Source organism: Hyperolius riggenbachi, chromosome 12, assembly GCF_040937935.1.
Source record: "Hyperolius riggenbachi isolate aHypRig1 chromosome 12, aHypRig1.pri, whole genome shotgun sequence".
NCBI classification, from domain to species: Eukaryota; Metazoa; Chordata; class Amphibia; order Anura; family Hyperoliidae; genus Hyperolius; species Hyperolius riggenbachi.
Genome location: NC_090657.1, coordinates 81,824,042 through 81,846,165, shown reverse-complemented (window position 1 = coordinate 81,846,165; position 22,124 = coordinate 81,824,042). Strand labels below are relative to the sequence as shown.

The 22,124-nt window shown below is 45.6% G+C and overlaps 2 protein-coding genes across 2 annotated transcripts in view; both read right to left on the bottom strand.

The window, feature by feature from the left end:
- Positions 1-5,719, bottom strand: part of LOC137542003 (lysosomal alpha-glucosidase-like) — an 84,018-nt gene extending 78,299 nt beyond the window's left edge. Inside the window, exon 1 of the mRNA XM_068263594.1 lies at positions 5,622-5,719. The gene's annotated coding sequence lies outside the window, so the exon portion shown is untranslated. The remainder of the gene's footprint in view (positions 1-5,621) is intronic.
- Positions 5,720-16,777: 11,058 nt separating this feature from the next.
- The window catches only part of CCDC40 (coiled-coil domain 40 molecular ruler complex subunit), a 97,819-nt gene continuing 92,472 nt past the window's right edge, over positions 16,778-22,124 (bottom strand). Inside the window, exons 18-19 of the mRNA XM_068263279.1 lie at positions 19,852-20,010; positions 16,778-17,062 (exon numbers count right to left, since the gene is read on the bottom strand). Coding sequence (XP_068119380.1) covers positions 16,799-17,062; positions 19,852-20,010 — 423 coding nt within the window. The 3' untranslated portion in view covers positions 16,778-16,798. The remainder of the gene's footprint in view (positions 17,063-19,851; positions 20,011-22,124) is intronic.

The following is a 22,124-nucleotide window of genomic DNA, read 5'->3' as shown; positions in this document are numbered from 1 at the left end:
CACCTGACTGTATATAGAGGGCGCACCATATAGACTTTGCAATTGATTGTGGAAAAATTAGTGAATCCAGGAGCGCATACCTATTTGTATTTTTATGTTATGGGAATCAGATATTATTTTGGCTTAAATATTGAGTTTAATTGCTTCAATTTGCTCACAATGAGAAATGCACTCTGAGGCCTATATGCAATTCCCTTTTTCACCCAAGTTTTCTCCTAGGAGATAATTTTTCATCTTCGATTTAAAATAACTTTTCAGCAATTTTCAACTAAAAAAGTACCAGAAAGTAGGTGAAAAAGTACTAGCAAAATTGTTTTGAGTATTTTATTGCTTTCTGGTGGCTTAAAAAGTATTGCATTGACAAGTTTTAAAATTATCACTTAGGAGAAAACTCAGGTGAAAAAGTGAATTGCATATGGGCCTCAGTCTCTAAAGACCTGAACACACGGTCACATTTCTGATTCAGCAACATATATCAGAGTGCAATAAGCAAAGACATCAGACAGTGCATAGGCAGAACTGTCTAATACTAGGTACACACCATACAATTTTCTGTTAGATTTACCTGCCAGATAGATTTTTTTCCAACATGTTGTCGCTACTCGCTTCCGGCTTCCGGCATCTTCCCCTCCATATTCAAACAGGCCACCGTGCTTCCCCTGCTAAAGAAATCTTCACTTGACCCTGCTCTGCCATCCAACTACCGCCCAATCTCTCTCCTCTCTTTTGCCTCAAAAGTTCATGAATGTCTGGCCCACCAACGCCTGACCAACTTCCTCAACTCCAACTCCCTTCTCGATCCCCTGCAGTCTGGTTTTCGCACAGCCCATTCTACAGAAAGAGCCCTCACCAAAGTGGTAAACGACCTTGCCCTTGCCAAAGCCGAAGGTAAATACTCCATCCTGCTCCTCCTGGACCTCTCCTCAGCATTTGACACTGTAGGCCACTCCCTCCTCCACCACTCCCTGAAGCTAATGGGCATTAAGGACCTAGCCTTAGCCTGGATCTCCTCCTACCTGTCCAACCGCTCCTTCACAACATTTTTCAATGGCTCCTCATCCACTCCTACACCCCTCTCAGTTGTTGTTCCTCAAGGTTCCGTCCTAGGACCACTACTGTTCTCACTCTATACTGCCTCAATTGGCAAAATCATCTCCTCCATGGGTTTCAATTACCACCTGTATGCCGATGACACCTAGATATATCTCCACACCCCAGATCTCTCCTCTACCATGGACAAAGTCTCTGCCTGCCTCACATCAATTTCCTCCTGGATGGCTGCCAGGTACCTGAAGCTTAATTTGGACAAGACTGAGCTTCTAATATTCCTACCCCGCACAGCTGCACCCCTCCCTGATCTGCACGTCACTATCGAAAATACTACCATCTGCCCAACCTCCCAAGCCCGCTTTCTAGGCGTTACTCTGGACTCTGAACTTTCCTTTAAACCCCACATCCAAGGTATTGCCAGATCCTGCAACTTCCACCTCCACAACATCTCCAAGATCTGCTCCTACCTTTCCCCTGACACCACTAAACTCCTTATCCACGCCCTTGTCATCTCCCGCCTAGACTACTGCAATTCTCTTTTGTCTGGCCTCCCCTCTAACCATACTGCCCCACTTCAATTGATAATGAATGCGGCAGCCAGACTGATACATTCTTCTCACCGCAGCGCCTCTACAACTCCGCTCTGTAAAGCACTACACTGGCTCCCCATCAGCTTTAGGATCAATTTCAAAATCCTGTGCTTGGCCTACAAATCAGTGCACAAGACCTGCCCGACCTACATCTCTGATCTGGTCCACAGGCACATACCAGCCCGCCTCCTCCGATCCTCCAATGACACATGCACGATTGCAGGACTTCAGCAGGGCTGCCCCTACTCTCTGGAACTCGCTCCCACCAGCCGTCAGACTCGCCCCCACCTTTAATACCTTCAAACAAGCTCTCAAAACTCACCTCTTCATGCTTGCATACCCCCTACACCAGCACCATAATATGTTCTTTTAGACACCCTCTCAAAAGATGCACCTATTGTCTCCATTCCCAACCTTTACATTGTAAGCTTCTGGCAGGGCCCTCCTCCCCAGTGTTTCCAGCTTGATTATGCAATCTTACTGATAATCACCCCTCTTGTGGACTAGAACAGTCTCTATTTTGACCTGACACTGTACTGTTATCATTTGCATGATCTTGTTTTGTTGTGAGTTTCCGTATGTTCTACCTTGTATGTTAACCCATTTATCTATTGTGCAGCGCTGCGTAATATGTTGGCGCTTTATAAATACAATAAATAATAATAATAATAATAATAATAATAATAATAGAGCTCTGTGAGCCGGTCAGGAGCTGCTTTCATTGTCTCCTGACCCCATGATCACTGTGAGTTAATCCTATTGATGACAGGGTCAGGAGCCTATGAAAGTGGCTCCTGACCAGTTCACAGAGCTCTGCCGTCATAGCAATGGCAGAGCGAGGGGCATCTGGCAATGGCTGAGCAGCGGGTCCGTGTGGCGATTCATCGGAAAACACCGTTTTTTGGTACCAGCAGTCTCTGGTCCTTAAAGTGGTTACGAGATAAAAAACTAACTATAACAAGTAACACACACACACACACACACACACATATATCTTTTATCTAAACAGCATATCTAGCTGCAAAAAGCTTCAAAGGTTTATGATTATTTATTCCTGTGATACAATGAGGGCAGCCATGTTCTGTTTGTCACATTGTCACAGGCTGAGGGCTGGAGATGCTATCAGCTTGCCTGTGTTTAAATTCAGTACCCTCTGCCTCCTCCCCTCTGCCTCTGAAATCTCTGGCAAGTAACCTCCTCCTCCTCCTGCTCAGACTGAGCTCCCATAAGCCCTTGCTACAGTGCCAAGGCACAAAAGGAGCTGTGGACGAGGCTTGTTTAGTTTATAGGGAATTAGGGTATTAAAACAAACAAAAACACAAAAAGTATTTGGCTAGTGAAATGCCCTATAAACTATATGAAAGGAACACAATTATGCAATGAGTAAACGTTTATCTCAGATCCACTTTAACCACTTGAGGACCCACCCTTTACCCCCCCTTAAGGACCAGCGCTGTTTGTTGTGATCTGTGCTGGGTGGGCTCTGCAGCCCCCAGCACAGATCAGGGTGCACGCAGAGCGATCAGATCGCCCCCCCCCCTTTTTCCCCCCTATGGGGATGATGTGCAGGGGGGGTCTGATCGCTCCTGCGTGCAGGCATGTTGCGGGGGGGCACCTCAAAGCCCCCCTCCGCGGCGACATTCTCCCCCTCCCTCTCCTACCTTTCCCCCCCGGTGATCCGGGCTGCACAGGACGCTATCCGTCCTGTGCAGCCAGTGACAGGACGTCCCCTGTCACATGGCGGCGATCCCCGGCCGCTGATTGGCCGGGGATCGCCGATCTGCCTTACGGCGCTGCTGCGCAGCAGCGCCGTACAATGTAAACAAAGCGGATTATTTCCGCTTGTGTTTACATTTAGCCTGCGAGCCGCCATCGGCGGCCCGCAGGCTATTCACGGAGCCCCCCGCCATGAATTGACAGGAAGCTCGCGCGAGCGGCTGCTTCCTGATTAATCAGCCTGCAGCTGGCGACGCAGTACTGCGTCGCTGGTCCTGCAGCTGCCACTTTGCCGACGCACGGTATAAGCGTGTGGTCGGCAAGTGGTTAAAGGGCAAGAGACTGCTGATACGGAAGTGGTTAAAGGACAACTGAAGTGAAAAGACTATGGAGGCTGCCATATTTATTTCCTTATAAACAATACCAGTTGCCTGGCATCCTTCTGATCTAGTTGGCTGCAGTAGTGTCTGAATAACACCAGAAACAAACATGCAGCTAATCTTGTCAGATTTGACAATGTCAGAAACATCGGATCTGCTGAATACTTGCTATGGGTCTATGGCTAAAAGCATTAGAGGCAGAGGATCAGCAGGACAGCCAGGCAACTGGCATTCCTTAAAAGAAAATAAATATGGCAACCTCCATATCACTTTTGCTTCAAGGATACCTGAAGTGACATGTGACATGATGAGATAGACATGTGTATGTACAGTGCCTAGCACATAAATAACTAGACTGTGTTCATTTTTTTCTTTTCTCTGTCTGAAAGAGTTAAATATCAGGTATGTAAGTGGCTGACTCAGTCCTGACTCAGACAGGAAGTGACTACAGTGTGACCCTCACTGATAAGAAATTCCAACTATAAAACGCTTTCCTAGCAGAAAATGAGAGCAAGAAAGAGATAAAAAGTGGAATTTCTTAACAGTGAGGGTCACACCATAGTCACTTCCTGTCTGAGTCAGGACTGAGCTAGCCACTTACATACCTGATATGTCACATGTCACTTTGGGTATCCTTTAAAACGTCTGCAATAATACAGCCAATGGGATAAGCCAAAAATAAAATTAATAAAGTAAAAATGCCCACCAGCAACATTTTTACATGGGATCTAACCGCTCTACACCACCTGAAACCACATGTCCTAATACTATGTACAGTAAACCCCCAATTTTACAGCAACAACAGGGATTGCCTGATGCCAAATAGTAGATTTATGCTCCCTGCAAGGCCAGGATTTGTTTTTCTGGTTGCTTGAGAATTCTGTGTCACGGAGTTCTGGATAATGGGGTTTTACTGTATAATGTTCCTGCACAAAATAATGGAAAAGGAGAATTCGGCTCAGGACAACCATAACCTCATTGATAATTAACCACCTCCACCATCCAGCAGTTTTCACAGCGCAAGAACAGACACACACACACGAGCAATAAAAAAAAAAAAAATGCATACCAACCCTTCCATTGATTATTATTATTAAAAAAAAAAATAAAAAAAATAGCCTGTTCTTTTGAACAATCACCATAGCTTACTCCCAAATATCTTTTTAATTATCGATCAGCTTTTATTAGCTCTAAAGCTTGATTTACTAAGACCACTTTACAGTAACTATTGAGTTGCATTTCCTGTGACAGCAGGAACACAACGCAACAGATCAGGAAAGCGGCACAACGTGTGCGTTGCATACATCGAAACATACAATGATGCTTTACTGAAACAGTTAAGTCACACGTTTTGTGGTAACTCACTACATGTAGTGCGTTCTCTTGCTGCATTCTGTTGTACCGCAACGCACCCGCCGCACCATGAGGCCTCGTTCACATCATTTAGCACAGATGGCTGTGCGATCGGAACGCAACGCGACCGATCGCACGCCATCTGCGCTACTGTGCACGGCGCTGCAGATCCCATTCATTACAATGAATGGGATCTGTGCTGCGATTCCCAAAAATGCGAGCAGCACGCGATAGCGCAATGAGAACGGTAGAAGCGCTGTCTATGCCCTTCTACCATTCTACAAGGACTCAAATGGAAATTCTGTGTACACTTAGATATTTCACGTGAACATCACTGCACTGCACTATAGTTGATATTGCTGAACCAGAATTCCAACTACTGTCAATGCTTTTAGAAACCCTGAGATGGTTTGCACAGTGTATGTATCCAGTACTACTTCCGGAATTTTGACTACGTTTTATGCTGAAGCTGATTACTTAAAATTAAATATACAGTAACATAATCGTCAGACTGCAAATCACCACCACTTACCACTCTCCCTCGCAGCTCTCTGGAGAAACTGCCCTCACAGTGCCCTGCAATTCTGCAAAGTCCTTTTAACAAAGAGTCATGTGATGTGCAGGGTCAGCCATGTGACCATACAGGAAGTTAATCTGGTAGACACTAGACAGACTGTAGAGAGCAGATGCAGCGGTCTCAGGTTACTTCTTGACGTTGCAGTCATGTGACCCGCTGCCTCTCTAGTCTGGTGCAGGGTTAGTTACATTTGTTTGTATAGACAAAGAGCACGGGTAACTTGGAGCTGCATTTGCTGCTATATGTCTGCCAGAGCAGACTGAAGGGGAAAGAGGCATGTCTGTTTCTCTGATCACTGTCTCTCCGAGTCCCAGTGCATGGTGCTCTGTTTATCTCAACATGTTATAAGTATGTCACATCTGGTGCAGTGTGCATTAGTACAGGGATTTTGAAGAAGCACCACGTGATTGCATCCTGATCCTTGTTACAAAGGAACAAACTAACCAGCGAGCTCATGGTGACCCAGAACTCATTGGAGTGTGTAAGGGACTACACTTACTAAGATGTTAAGAAAAACAAAAGTTTGCTTTATAAAAACAGAAATAATTTGCGATAATTCAGGTTGGAGTGAGCGCAGAGGCGTAGCTAGGGCTTCCAGCGCCCGGGGACAAAGACTATTAATGCGCCCTGTAAGGAGGTCAAAAAAGGGGCATGGGCATGGTAATGGGTGGGGCCAAATATACATGACCTTAGCAGTGGTGTAAAAGGTCTGGCAGGGAAGTTTGAGCTCTGCCATAGTGTTTCCCCCCCAAAATACATGTAATCTGACAGTATTTCACCAAAATACATGTAATTTGGCAGAGGTTCCTCCAAAATACAGATATTTGGCAATGGTTCCCCCAAAATAGACAATCTGGCAGGAGTGGTTCCCCCAACATACATATAATCTGGCAGCTGTTCCCCAAAATACACTTAATCTGGCAGCAGCGGTTCCCCAAAAATACAGTTAATCTGGCAGCAGTTTCCCCAAAATAGGTGCCCCCAGTATAGGTAACCAGGTCTATAGGTGTCCCCAGTGATAGTAACCAGGTAAATAAATAAAAAACAACCACAGGTCACAGCTGGGCGCCCCTAGGGACCCAGCGCCCGGGGGCACGTGTCCTACCCCGCCCACCCCAAGCTACGCCCCTGAGTGAGCGTGAGATGTCTCCCAGTGCATCACTGCTGAATATATGCAAATTAAGCCACTGAATGGCTTTGGTACCCAGAGGATTGAATTTCTCTTCATTATCTACATGTTTCTTTGTGTTTCCACCAACAGCCTTATCTTTTCCCAAGGCTGAGAACTCATATTGGATTTTCCTTATCTGAAGCAATCATTCATAATAACCTTGAGGGTTAATACCAAAGCTTGGTATACACATGCTTAATGTGGTACAGAAGGGATCAGGAGTTGATTCCCCAGGCAATTGCTCGGCCAAGTTGTGTACAGGTAGCATGCTAGGCTCCATGCCCCTGGATTAAGCCCCCCCCCCCCAGGTCTTCTATCACACGTTTTGTTGCATCTGGAAAATGCAATACTAGGTACACACTATGACATTTTCTGGGAGTTTTACCGTCAGATTGATTATTTCCAACATATCTGATCTGATTTCCGATAGTAGTGAACAGAAATTAGTCGGAAATCAGATCGGACATGTTGAAATAATCGATCTGACAGTAAATCTGCCAGACAATCTCATAGTGTGCACCTAGCATAAGTTGCCACCAGCCGCCACTGTGTCCTTGTGTCCTTCTGTGCCTCCTTACCCCCCCCCCCCCCCCCCGCCGCATCGCTCTGTCCCCCGTGACTCTTCCTTTCCCCCTGTGCCTCATTCTGTCCCCATTAGTGCCTCCTCTGTCCACCTGTGCCATCTTTTATCCCCTTGTGCCTTCTTCTGTTCCCCTTTGTGCCTCCTGTCTCCATATGCCTCCTTCAGTCCCCTTGTGTCACCTCTGCCCCCCTGTACCTCCTTCTATCCCCCTCTGCCTCCTTGTGTCCCTTTGTGCTACCTTTCCCCCCAGTTCCTCCTTCAGCCCCCCTCTGCCCCCTTTTGTCCTCCTGTGCCTCTTCCTTCTGTCCCACTTTGTGCCTCCTTCTGTCTTCGTGTGCCTCCTTCAGTCCCCCTGTCCCTCACTCTGCTTCCCTTCAGTCCCTCTCTACCTTCTTCTGTCTTTCTGTGCCTCCTTCTGTCCCCCCCTTTCTGCCTCCTTCTGTCTCCATGTGTGCCCTTTTCAGTCCTCTGTGCCTCTTTTTGTCCCCAATGTGCCTCCTTCTGTCCTCCTGTGCTACTCTGTGCATCCCTCTGTCCCATTATGCCTAGGCTCCTTCTGTTCCCCTTGTGACTCCTTCTGCCACAATCTGTCCCTGTCCCCCACCCCAGTGTGTAAATGCAGAGTATAGCACAGCAGAAGCTGTGTGGCCATCGTGTCTGTCTCCTGCTGCCTCTATTGCTGGCACCTCACTCTCCTCATGCCACGTGTAATCATGCTACATGCAGTAGATGTTGGGCACTAGGCCGAGTGGACAGGTGGAAGCACAGCTTCTGCAGCGCTATACTCTGCATCTGCACACTAAGCTGAAGGAGTACATGAAGGGGTGATCAACAAAATGTGACAGGAACAGTGGATTGTTTGTATAACGGGCCCCCCTTTATTCAGCATCTACCTTATACGCCACATGGTTCATTTTTTTTAATGTGTGTGTGCTGTGTTTTTTTACTTGGGGGGGGGGGGGGGGAGGGGGCAGGGGTTGCCACAGGGCTTCTTGCCTGGAGTGACAAAAAGGCTAGAGATGATGCTCCTGGTTGCTAGCCCACACATGTTTGTTGCTATGGAGAGGAGGGTTGTCTGAGTGGGTGGGGAGAGAGAAAGAACTGCTGTCGGCCAACTGCCAATACATTGAGGGGTCAAGGACTGCTGTACGGACACTAGATTCTCAGGCAAGGTGACCCTCACAGGCCTCCTCTGCTGGTAAACCGTCGTGTGTGTTAACACAGCTTAAAGGACATCCAGAGCTGAAGGGGAAAAGCTGTTGCAGGCTTCTGCGCATACGCTTTTGGTGCAAAACGTTCCTGGCCACGGGAGCACTATCGAGAGGCACGCTGAAGCCTGCGACCACAGCTGTGGTTGGGGTTCTGTTGGAGAGGCTAGCAGTGTACTGGATTGCAGTGGAACTGCAGCGAGGGACCAGATAGACTGCTAGGGGCTGAAAGCAGCCCCAGGTAAGTAAAGCTTAACTTTTCCGCTACAGCTCTATGTCCTTTAAAATGTACCTGATACAGGGAAAAACTTTTATTTACCTGGGGCTTCTTCCAGAACCACGTAGTATCCTCCGGGTCCCCTCCATTGTTCCGCTGTCACCCCAATTAAATTCTGCAACTGGATGAGTCGCGGAAAACACTGTCCTAGCCGTGCGCCTCCTCAGTTGCCCTCTGCGCATGCACAGTTAGTAAAGACTTGTAACTGCATGTGCAGAATACTTCTGATAATGGGAGCAATGCATGATCAAGGAGATGTGCAGCTGTAACAGTGTATGTGGCGTAGTGTGCGACCAGGTGGGTCGCAAACTTTACAGTCCCGAGCCAGTGCATGTGCATGCTCAGCCCTGTCCACATGGGTCCTTGGTCATGCTCCTTTGGCCAGAGCATTCTGCACCTGCGCAGTACTAACTGCAGGCGTACAACACTCCAGGCCTGGGCTGCGCATGCTCAGTAGTTCCAGACTACCAGTCACGACAGCAGAGAAATGGACGAGTGGATGAACACCAGGGGCGTAGCTAGAAATGACTGGGCCCCATAGCAAAAAAAAATTATCCCCCCCCCCCACGACCTTCCAAATCCACGGGCCTCGGACCTCCCACCCAAACATTTTGTGGGAAAATCTAATTTCCCCACAAAATGCAACCAGATTGTCGGCAGATTTCCCCACAAAATGCAACCAGATTGTCGGCAGATTTCCCTACAATATGCAACCAGATTGTCGGAAGATTTCCCAACAAAATGCAACCAGATTGTCGGCAGATTTCCACACAATATGCAACCAGATTGTCGGCAGATTTCCACACAATATGCAACCAGATTGTCGGCAGATTTCCCCACAATATGCAACCAGATTGTCGGCAGATTTCCCCACAAAATGCAGTATATGTAGTTAGGTCTATAGTGGGCTAACATTAATTACCTGGAGGGAGGGTGGTTGGGCAGGCTGGCACACTATTTGGGGTGCAGGCACTGCACTGTGTAGGCAGTTAGGTAGCTGGGTGGGAGGGTAGGCAGATAGGTAGACGGGTGGGAGGGTAGGCAAATAGGTAGACGGGTGGGCAGTTAGGTAGCCGGGTGGGAAGTTAGGTAGAAGGGTGCGCAGTGGGAAGTTAGGTAGCCGGGTGGCAGGGTGGGCAGTTAGGTAGCCGGGTGGGCAGTTAGGTAGCTGGGTGGCAGGGTAGGCAGATAGGTAGCTGGGTGGGCAGTTAGGTAGCTGGGTGGCAGGGTAGGCAGATAGGTAGCAGGGTAGGCAGATAGGTAGCTGGGTGGAAGGGTATGCAGTTAGGTAGCTGGGTGGGCAGTTAGGTAGCCGGGTGGGCAGTTAGGTAGCTGGGTGGCAGGGTAGGCAGATAGGTAGCCAGGTGGGCAGCTAGGTAGCCGGGTGGGAAGTTAGGTAGAAGGGTGCGCAGTTAGGTAGCCGGGTGGGAAGTTAGGTAGCCGGGTGGCAGGGTGGGCAGTTAGGTAGCCGGGTGGGCAGTTAGGTAGCTGGGTGGCAGCGTAGGCAGATAGGTAGCTGGGTGGGCAGTTAGGTAGCTGGATGGCAGAGTAGGCAGATAGGTAGCAGGGTAGGCAGTTAGGTAGCTGGGTGGGCAGTTAGGTAGCTGGGCGCCACGGAGGAATGTCTGCACTATTCTGATGAAGGGGGCACTCCGTGGCCCCGAAACAATTGTCATCCCGTGTTGACACACAAGAAGGAATAAACATCCTTGAAATTGCTTTTGGTGTGCTAGCCAACCTTGGACTTTGTTGTACTTTACTGATATGGCTTTGTATCCAGGCTATGCACCCAATCTTATATGGCAAAGGCCTCTATTCATAAAGCATTCCCGCATGCGGTAATGCTCAAAACAGATGACTTTACCGACCACTTAGCAAAGTGTCAATTCATAAAAGCTGTTTCCACATGAAAAGCTGACATTCCTGAGCAGTGCGGGAAATTACCGCCTTGTGTGGTGATTATCTCAAGACGTCACTAAGGCCTCAATTGATAAAGCATTACCGCATGCGGTAATGCTGAAAACAGCTCCAAAACACTTAGCAAAGTGTCCATTCATAAAGGCTGTTACCGCATGAAAAACTGAAATTACCGAGCAGTGAGGAAAATTACCGACTTGGCTGTAGTTACCTCCAACACACGTCAGTAAATTGTCAGCAAATGTCAATTCATAAAGCCTTTAACAAGCGGTAAGCCAGACGATAATTACCGACACCTCTAGTGATGTCTTAACAATGCAAAGTGCAGGGAGCCGAAAGTCTGTGCAGGGAGCCGAAGTCTGTGTGAGTCCTCTGTGCAGGGAGCCAAAGTCTGCGTGAGTCAGTCTGTGTAGGGAGCCGAAGTCTGTGTGAGTCAACTGTGCAGGAAGCTGAAGTCTGTTTGAGTCATCTGAGCAGGGATCCAAAGTCTGTGTGAGTCATCTGTGCAGGGAGCCGAAGTCTGTGTGAGTCGTCTGTGCAGGGAGCCGAAGTCTGTGAGTCATCTGTGCAGGGAGCCGAAGTCTGTGTGAGTCATCTGTGCAGGGAGCTGAAGTCTGTGTGAGTCATCTGTGCAGGGAGCCGAAGTCTATGTGAGTCATCTGTGCAGGGAGCCGAAGTCTGTGTGAGTCATCTGTGCAGGGAACTGTAATTACAGCTTGTAACAAAAGATAGATATCGCCACACTTCTGCTGTACCGCTCAATGGGCTGCAGTAATTTACCAAACTTCAAAGGCAGCTGTGAAAATCTTTATGAATTAGCACATAAAGGTCTAAAATACCGAATGTGGTATTTTGCCTCCCAGATTTTTTTACCGCAAAGCCTTTTATGAATTGAGGCCTAAATGTTAATTCATAAAGATTAGAGCAGGCGGAATTGGGGCGGAGAATACAGTCTGTTTAGAAAAGGTGATAAGGATGCGGATAACATTAAAGCTAATGGGGAGAGATCTCCCAGGCAGCGAAGGCAGTGGCAATACAGGTCCTCTTCACTTGCTCTTCAGTTTGCAGTTTCCCCTTTAAACCGCATGGTGATTGGCTGGCTGCACGGCAATCGGAAATGAAAAGAGACTTGTACTGCCGCCGGAAACAGGTAATGTATAATGCTCCACCGCCTCTCTGCATTATGGACAGGACTGCACCCCCGAAGCCCCTGTCCCCCCTTCCACTGTGATGGTGTTTAGGGGTGGGGGGCCCAGCCGACAGATCGGGGTGAAGGGCCAGGCCCAATGTAGTTATGTCTCTGGACACCAAGTAAATAAATACAGTAAAAAATTTGCTGCAGCATAGCAAAAACATGAAGACCATTAATAGTAGTCTTATTTAGTTTGTATTTATTTAAATTTAGAGATTCCACATATATAGGGTACATGGTCATAGGTACTTCTGTGTGTTTTCTTTTCTCGCTTTCAACAGGTTAATTGAACCTTGTATTAAATGGTAACAGCCCACTCAGGACTGTTAACCCAAAGAGTTTACCACAAACTCTTTCCACCATCAATCTTGTTTTATACGCCATATACTAAAAGCACCTATGCCAAGGGCCACCTCAAAGATCTTTTTTTTGGTAGGTGGACACTTCCTCCCCTCCAGGGCTCTATATGAGAGCTATCAGCTGCTGACACATTTCAACTCTTTTTTTGATTATGAAGTTTATGTCAAACACATTCTCCTGCATCTGTATAATATCTTTCCTGAGAGGGCTGGAGACCACAAGGAAACATGAGGGAGACAATCTATCAGAATATGTCTATTGGTATAGATGCGCACAGCATACAAAATGAAGAGTCCAGTGGCAGCAGCAGTATAGTTAGAGCAGTGATCTGCAAACTTGACTCTCCAGCTGTTAAAGAGAACCCGAGGTGTGTTTAAAGAATGTTATCTGCATACAGAGGCTGGATCTGCCTATACAGCCCAGCCTCTGTTGCTATCCCAAACCCCACTAAGGCCCCCCTGCACTCTGCAATCCCTCATAAATCACAGCCGTGCTGTGAGGCTGTGTTTACATCTGTAGTGTCAGTCTCAGCTGCTTCCCCCGCCTCCTGCATAGCTCCGGTCCCTGCCCCCGTCCCTTCCCTCCAATCAGCATGGAGGGAAGGGATGCAGGCGGGGACTGGAGTTCTGCAGGAGGCGGGGAGAGCAGCAGACTGACACTATAGAGATAAACACAGCCAGCTCTGACAAGCTGTTTGTCAGCAGCGTGGCTGTGATTTATGAGGGATTGCAGAGTGCAGGGGGACCTTAGGGGGGTTTGGGATAGCAACAGAGGCTGGGCTGTATAGGCAGATCCAGCCTCTGTATGCAGATAATATTCTTCTTTTTTTTCACAATTCAAGCTTTATTGAACAAAAAGAAAAACTTGTCAATACAGTAAACAGCGGACCAATATTGGTCAAAGTCAGATAATTGCAGTTATATAGATGAGATATAACAGAATCACAGGTTAACAGAATAATATATCTTATACATTTTGCCAATATTGAAAATATTATTACTGATGAGAAATAAGTGATACAGATTGCTGGGGTGGAATGTAGTTGCCCACACATGTGTCATAGAAGGATGAGAGAGAAATTAATGGTAGGGAGTCAGGAAAGATAAATCAATTTTAAGACAAGGTATATGAAATCTAGGTTTAAGACCTCATAATGTTTTTATACTCCTCTGTACATTGATAATCAAACCATACCATCCAGGTGAAAGAGTGTTTTTCACTTTGATCATTTGCTATATGAATTAAGTTTTCCATTTTTTCAATGGAATCAACCCGCTTGATCCAGTCTTTGACTGAAGGGGAAATGACCGATTTCCAGTAGACGGGTATCAGGGCTCTGGCTGCATTAACCATATGGATTTGTAGGGATCGTTTGTATACTTTGGTAGGGTCTTTTGTGTTATGCAGTAGCAAGCTGTCTGGGGAAAAATCAATCTGAGCACACGAAACCTTCTCCATAATTTGGTGGACCTGTTTCCAATAGAGTTTTATGGAAGGGCAAGACCAGAAGATGTGTATGAGCGTACCTTGATGTAGGCCACATCTCCAGCAATGATCTGAGGTGGAAGGGTATATTTTATGTCATACAATCGGGGTTCTGTACCAGCGGGAAATGATTTTTTAACCAAGTTCTTGTGTATTAACACATAAAGAACCTTTGTGATTCAGTGTAAGAATTTTTTTGCCATTGATCTATGTGTAATGTCCTTCCTAGGTCAATTTCCCATTGTCCCTGATGTTTGGATTTGTCTTGGTCAGAGGCAGTTAGTAATAACTGATAGAGCAGTGAGACCAAGTGTCTTGGTGTGTCTTTTGTCAGAATCAGGTTTTCAAATGGTGTAAGAGGTTTTGCCCAGTTGAATTTGTGTTTCAAAGAGTTTAAGTAGTGTCTGAGTTGGAAATATTGCCATTGAGTGAGGACAGCGTCATCCCTTAGGGAAGAGATCTCTGAGTATGTTTTGACCGAAGCATTGAGAATAAAGTCTTTTACTCTAGGAGTATCATTGTTTGGCCAGTTTTGGAGAAATGGGATATCAAGAGCTGGCGAAAAGGCTAAATTGCTTGATAGCGGAGTTAATTTGCCAGGGAGAGATGATAGTCCCAGGGACGGCACCGTCCTCCTCATTGTTTTAACCGTAGCTGAAATCAATGGGTTAGCCCAGGATTTTTGTTCAGCTGATGAAATATCGGTCCAGCCTAATGTTGGAGCCCCGATACCCGTGGTTTCCTGTTCAATCAAAACCCACTGTTTTGGTGTCTTAGAGTTCGACCATTCAATTGACCTACATAATTGGGATGCAACATGGTAAGTATGTAAGTCTGGAAGGGCTACTCCACCATATTCTTTTGGTAGGATGAGTGTTGCTCGTTTGATTCTTGGGGGTTTGCCCCCCCAGATAAATTTGTTTACATGTTTTTGGATGTCTCTCAAATAGAAAGGTGGCAGGGATAAGGGGAGGCATTGGCTCACATATAAGAATCTGGGAAGTAAGTTCATTTTGACCGACGCCATGCGACCAAACCAGGAAAGACTTTTCTTTTGACCCCAACTCAAAAGGTCAGCCTTCAACGCAGTTCCAAGAGTTTCATAGTTTTTCTTAAATAAGTCCTTGAAGCAGGATGTTAAGTTAATACCTAAATAGCGTAGATGTTCTGAGGTCCAAGAAAATGCAAATGAAGCTTTACATGTTTCCACCACCTTTGAGTCAATGGACACATTCAAAGCTTGTGATTTGCGGAGGTTTATTTTAAGGTTAGAAATGCTGCCATATTCCTCAAAGGCTTTGATCAGATTGGGGAGTGATGTTATGGGGTCTTTTAGATAGAAGAGGAGGTCATCTGCGAAGGCAGCTACCACATTGTATGATGAACCTATTTTAATACCTTCAATTGCTTGATTTTTTCTTATGGCGTTTAGGAAAGGCTCTAGCGTAAGTATGTATATAAGTGGGGAAAGGGGACATCCCTGTCTTGTTCCATTTTTAATTGTAAGCGTTTTAGATAAGCAACCGTTTGCCTTCACCTGTGCGGAAGGGTTTGAATAGAGTATGTCAATCAGCTGTAACATAAAGGGTCCCAGACCAAGGTTCGACAGGGTGGCACGCATGTAATCCCATGCCACCATGTCGAAGGCTTTTTCAGCGTCTGTGGAAAGAACAAACGCTTTAATGTCATGTTTTTTAGTGTATGCCATAACTGCAATTGTCCTCATGACATTGTCTTTTGCTTCTCTCCCAGGTATAAAACCGGTTTGATCATTTCCAATATGGTCAGGCACATAAGGGAGTATTCTATTGGCCAGGATTTTTGCCAGGATTTTCGCATCAAGATTTAGTAAAGAAATTGGTCTGTAGTTTGAGCAATATTGTAGGTCTTTGTCTGCCTTAGGTATCACTGCTATGTGGGCAGCTAAAAATTGTGTGGAAGGGGTGAAAGATGGGGATACTGCGTTGAAGGCCGAAACAAATGCCTGGGCTAGAGTATGTTTGAATAGTTTGTAGTACTGAGATGTAAAGCCATCAGGGCCTGGCGCTTTGCCAGCTTTTAAGGCTTTTACTGCCATAAAAAATTCGTCGGTGGTCAGGGGAGATTCCATCTCTTCTTTCTCATCATTTGTCATGGGGAGGGGGTTAGATAATATTCTTCAAACCCACCTCGGGTTCTCTTTAAGGAACTACAAGTCCCACAATGCATTTGCCTTTATGAATCATGAAGGCTGTCAGACTTCCGCAATGCATTGTGGGTTTGTAGTTCTTTAGTTAGTGAGGAAAGTCTTTTTGAGGAGATTAGGGATGGGCAATAAGATGCAAATAATTCCAAGTTAATGCAGGATTGTGCAAATTGTTTATGCAAATTTATACAGCTTGAAAATGGACCAACAAAATCACACCTCGGCCATTCTGTTTCCTCTATCTCAACAAAGAAACAGGATGGCATCTTTTCAGATGGGCGTGGCAACGCAGCACGACTTGGAGTACAAGACAGCGCTTGTAATTATAACTTTGCCTTATAGGAGGACCCCTGCAATTAATTTTAAGGATGGATATCTGCTTTAATAAATCTATATAGATATGAAAAAAAACTAATGAGAACTGTCAGACTAAAAACGGCTTCTTAATTATTTATCTTTTATTTAAAGTGACCCTGTAGTGAGGGTAAATCTACGGTACTTTACTCAGAGAACCTTTAGATTAGGTTCGTGATTTTCCCTTAGTACACTTCATTAACCTCAGGTAGGTGTTTAAAATACAAAGCAAGGTTATATCAGAGTAGAATGAAGGTCAGAACAGTTGTGGATAAAACAGAATGCCCACGTATGACCGTTATTCTCCTCAAAGACAGATTGTAAACCAATGAGAAGGCTAAAAATCCAAGCACAGAATAAACCAGGACAAAAGTACCCATAAGTGTAACAATGAAACTGTTTATGGTGCCCTCTCCGAGACACTTTCCTGGGACCCAAGCCTCGCCTCCAGCGCAAGGCTCACATTGCGGAGGGCGCTCTGGTACTGCGGGTAATCCTGCTGAATCTTATGAATAATTGTGCTGACGGTGTGCAGACGGTTCTCTTGTTTTTCCTTCTCCGATTCGAGTGCTTGCAACGTGCTGAAAACTGGCTTATATTTGCCTTCTTTCACAGCCTGCAGATGCTTTGCCCGAGTCTGGTAGGCCACAATCTGCCCCAGGTTCTAATGAAACAAAAAACAGTTCATGTAAGATTCGGTTTAAAGTTGATCATTCACCAGCTTTGTAAGAATCAGCATCACATAAACATTACTGAATTACTTTATTGCCCGGCGTTGCCTAGTTATATATGAAAATTGTCCTCCCAAGGTCTGACGTCTTCTTGTGTCTAGGCATACAAAGAAGGCAGAGGAAGATCACATGGAACAATCGCAAAAAATCGCAAAGCGCAATCGCAATTGCTAGTGCATTGTGTCAATGTTTTAGTAGCGATATGAGCTGCGTTTTCCGACGACTTAATTTCCTTACTGCTTCCATTAACCCACTCAGGAAGGGTTTTTTTTGTAATTGACAACAATAAGAATTCCTTGTTCCACCTCCAGCTTTGCACAGTGTCTAAGGCCTGGGACACACTAGAGCAAATTTGGGCGTGTTTTTGATGCTCCAACAATCGCTGGCGCTTTTAAAAACGCTTTGCTAGTGTAAGTCTATGGTGTTAAGCAGACTAGAGCGTTTGGGATTTTGGAAAATGCAAACGCAGGACATGCAGTATTTTGTGAGCGTTTGGGCTCCAATACATAGTGCAGTATACGAAATTAACAAGTATGGCTGCAATGATTCACAAATATACCAACTTTTATACACAGAGACAAGGGCCCTAATTCAATTCCCCTTTTCTCCTAGGAGATAATTTTTCATCTTCTTTTATCTTCTTGCCTGACATCGGGTAACATCCCGCAAGTATCGCCCAGTGGGTACTTGCCTTTCAATTGGGCCTAACCTAAACAATGCTCCCCTTCCATATTCTTTGTTTCTAGGTGCTTGACATCAGTGCTGGAGCTCAGCTACTTTATAGCCTAATGCTGGCCCCAAATGAATGCACTGTAACCAAGCATGACTAGCAGCATCCAGATGAACAGACAAGCAAATCAACTTCTTTGCATCAATACACTGTTAACAGTCAGAGGAGTAGCTATGGGTGGGCAATGGGCCCCTGAAAGAGTCACGCTACGTGACGAAACGCGTAGAGCGGAGTCGGAGGTGTGCGCGCTGACGTCATGGGAATCCGAGAAGGAAGCAGGAGAGACTGTGCGGTGACGTGCGAGTCTGTTATATCCGCGGTAGGATTGTATGTACTCTCTGTCAACCTGCTTATATGTGGCAATAAACTTGGAAGCTGGATTTTTCATGTGGAGATCCTCCTTGGCTGACATCTATACTATATGTGATATGCCATTATCCAAGATGCGCTTTCGGTGAGTGCATTCACATTGGGAGAGTGATCAGTATCCCATATACGGTGGAGGCACTACCCCCAGGAGTGCATACATGGGGTGCAGATTGTGATTTTTAAAGACAATACTTGGCACTATGTGCGTGTTTTAAATTGTTGCAGGGTTTGAAAGCGCAGTGAATCGTTGTCAAGTGATAAACTTATTGGTAAATAAATAAGAGAAGCGCTTGGCCGGAGCTCCGAAGCGGTCCCCGGCGATGACGTCAGAGTGACCTGGAGGTTGCTCTGTACTGCGCCTGCACGATCGGCGTTGTCAATCATCGCCACGTGGGCCGAAGCGGACTGCGCAGGCGCAGAACTGCTGCGCCTGCGCAGTCCGCTCTGGCCCATGTGGCGGTGATTGACAGCGCCGATCACGCAGACACATTACAGAGCGACCTCCAGGTCGCTCTGACGTCATCGCTGGGGACCGGGTCAGAGCTCCGGCACATGGCTGCGGGGAGAGCTGCGGCGAGGGACGTGCTGGGAGCTTGGGGCTGGAGGAAGCTCCCGGTAAATAGCGCTTATTTTCTTCATTTTTGCCTGACAACTCCTTTAAGGGAAAAAACCCTTACGCAGGGAACACACTTGACTGTTTTCGTACGCGTTTTCTGGACAGAAAAACTGAGAACTCAATGTTAATCAATGGGCTAGTTCACACTTAATGTGTTTTTCGCGCGCAGAAAAAAAACTGACATCTGCATCATGATTCTGCACATTTTGTCAGTTTTCTGTATCAATTACATGAGCTGCTGTGAAAAAACGCGCGTGTTTTTCTGAGTAGAAACACACTTGGTGTGCAGAAAACATACTCAGAAAACCGTGCGCAGAAAACTGAAAGAGAGGTGTGTTCCCTGCCTCAGTGGTGAACTCTTTCCTGCTCTCAGAAGCCATTTTCTGCTAGGAAAGTGTTTTATAGTTGGAATTTCTTATCAGTGAGGGTCACGCTGTAGTAACTTTCTGTCAGGACTGAGTCAGCCACTTACATACCTGATATTTAACTCTTTCAGGCAGAAAAAGAAAAAAAGGAACACAGCATAGTTATTTGTGTGCTACGTACTGTACATATAAATGTCTATCTCATCATGTCACATGTCACCTTGGGTATCCTGTAAGGGGAACACAACCTGTGGTGGTCAAGTGGTTAATGTCAAATCCTTTTCTTGATAGGGCATAACTGTACTAAAGGGTACTGGCAACAAGGGATAAACAGCACCCACCAGAAAAGGTGACATGCTAGGGTCCAATATCTCCGTGCCCACAGAAATACTATGTAAGCAACAACGAGGAAGTGACCCAGCACCGTCCCCTTCAGTAGTATAGCTCGTCTCAGCTTTACTACTAAAGACAACAATGCTGGGTCACTTCCTCGTTGTTGCCGGTACTAAAGGTTATTCATAAATAGTTGTGTCAATGTTTGTAGCAGGAGAATTCGGTACATTTTACTGAGACAATGCCCAGAGAAATGCAGAATAAGCTGTATTTCTACATTATTAAAACACAAATATCAGTCAGCCATACCAGACGCTTCTTCTCTTGTAGCTGCTCAATTTCACTTTCCATTGAGCTGGTGTCTAGTTTCAAGCTGGAGATGCTGTGCTGCTTCTCTGCAATAGCTGCAGTCATCGATCTCTGAGTCTCTTCAATGTCAGAGATGGTGTCAGCACATTCTTCTGTATTCTGTATAGAGCAGAGCAAATGTCAGTGTTGTGCATCGGTATATAGAGGGTGTTATATGCAAATAGTTGGGTATACTACAGGGGTGTAGCAATAGTCATAGCAGCTGCTATGGGGCCCTGGAGCATAGGGGGCCCTCGTGGTACTTAATTATCTCACCATTAACTTCTTGTATTCCCTCACCCTCAAACTTTGTCTCAGTGCCCTTGGACTATGTGCACTTGTGCAGTGTTTATTGCATGCAAATGTAAATTGCCCAATTAACTCATATTCATGGGGTAGGAGCAGGTCGCATTGCTTATGAGTGCCTATATCTGAGAGCCCCATGAAAGTTTTGCTATGAGGCCCCATGATCTCTAGCTACGCCACTGCTTAGTTAACCTTGTTAAAGGATACCCGAAGTGACATGTGACATGATGAGATAGACATGTGTATGTACAGTGCCTAGCACACAAATAACTATACGGTGTTACTTTTTTTCTTTCTCAGCCTGAAAGAGTTAAACATCAGGTATGTAATTGGCTGACTCAGTCCTGACTCAGACAGGAAGTGACTATGGTGTGACCCTTACGGATAAGAAATTCTCCTTTTTAACCTCTTTCCTGCTCTCAGAAGCCATTTTCTGCTAGGAAAGTGTTTTATAGTTGGAATTTCCTATCAGTGAGGGTCACACTGTAGTCACTTCCTGTCTGAGTCAGGACTGAGTCAGCCACTTACATACCTGATATTTAACTCTTTCAGGCAGAGAAAGAAAAAAAGGAACACAGCATAGTTATTAGTGTGCTAGGCACTGTACATACACATGTCTATCTCATCATGTCACATGTCAGTTCGGGTATCCTTTAAGTGAGATAATAATGTATAATACATTTGCAAATGTTAATGCCAGTTTTTAGTTTCATGAGCTTTGGGGTGTATGCAATAAACTGCGGAATTACATGCGTAAAGCTTTACTGTACAATGAGTAGAGCGTAATGCACTGCATGTAATGTTTTGCACTGTTTCTGCTTTACTCATCAGGCAGTAAGATTTTGCGCATGGAATTCTGCTTAACGCAGTTTATTGCATACACTCCAATAATTTGCGCAATGTAAGTGTTGCATATATAATGCAAGTGTTGCAAATGATGTAACAAGTTATATACAGGGCCGGTTCTCTCATGAAGCAAGGTGAAACATTTGCATTAGGTGCAGACATTACAGGGGCAGCATGTTTGTACTGGGTTTACACTAACAGCATGGTGGGCATCCCCGCTGCTCGTTCAGGCCACACTCCACACCACTGATATCGCCCTATGGGGTTGATTCACTAAACCGTGCTAACTCATAGCACGGGCGCGCTAGCGTTTTGCGCGTGTTATAATGCGCATAACATTTTTTGCGCGCAAATGTGTTTTTGTGAGAAAAAACTGCGCTTGCGAGCGAAAATTATCGATTGCGCGCAAAAATTCGCATTTGTGCGCGAAAACTGTTGCACACGTTTTATAACACGTGCAAAATGCTAGCCGTTCTATGAGTTACCACGATTTAGTAAATCAACCCCTAGGTCTTTTTAGCTTACATCCTTGGTCGACAGGTCCTATGAGAGGCCCCGTAGCCATATATTTTCATTGTGAAGTGGTTTTTATCACGCTTGTCAGGCGTTTCTGCTTATAGAAGGCGCTTTTCTGTATTTCACGGTTTTATATAATATGATTGTTGGTCTTATTCGACTTATTTTTACAAGTTATGTTTTCGTCTCACATACTCTCCTTTGAAACAAAAAAGATTCTCTCAATAGCACAGTCTAAGGAGGGTACATTGACATAATACCTCATAATTAGCACCCTATTTCCCCCCACATGTGGGGATGGGTCCTCAGTTACACACACAAAAAAAAGGAAAAAAGCAGAAGTAGCCACTATAAGTACAAACAGTGCCAGTCTCTTTATTATAATTATCAAGTAGTGAAAGAGATATAGGCAAGGATCATCCCACTATATACATACACAAAATCAATTAAAATAGTTTGATTCAGGGGTCGATGACCTGCATGCAACATACACCACATACAATACGCATGCACACACTGCAATTGTGTTCTTAATGAGGAACTCCAGTGATAATAATGTAATAAAA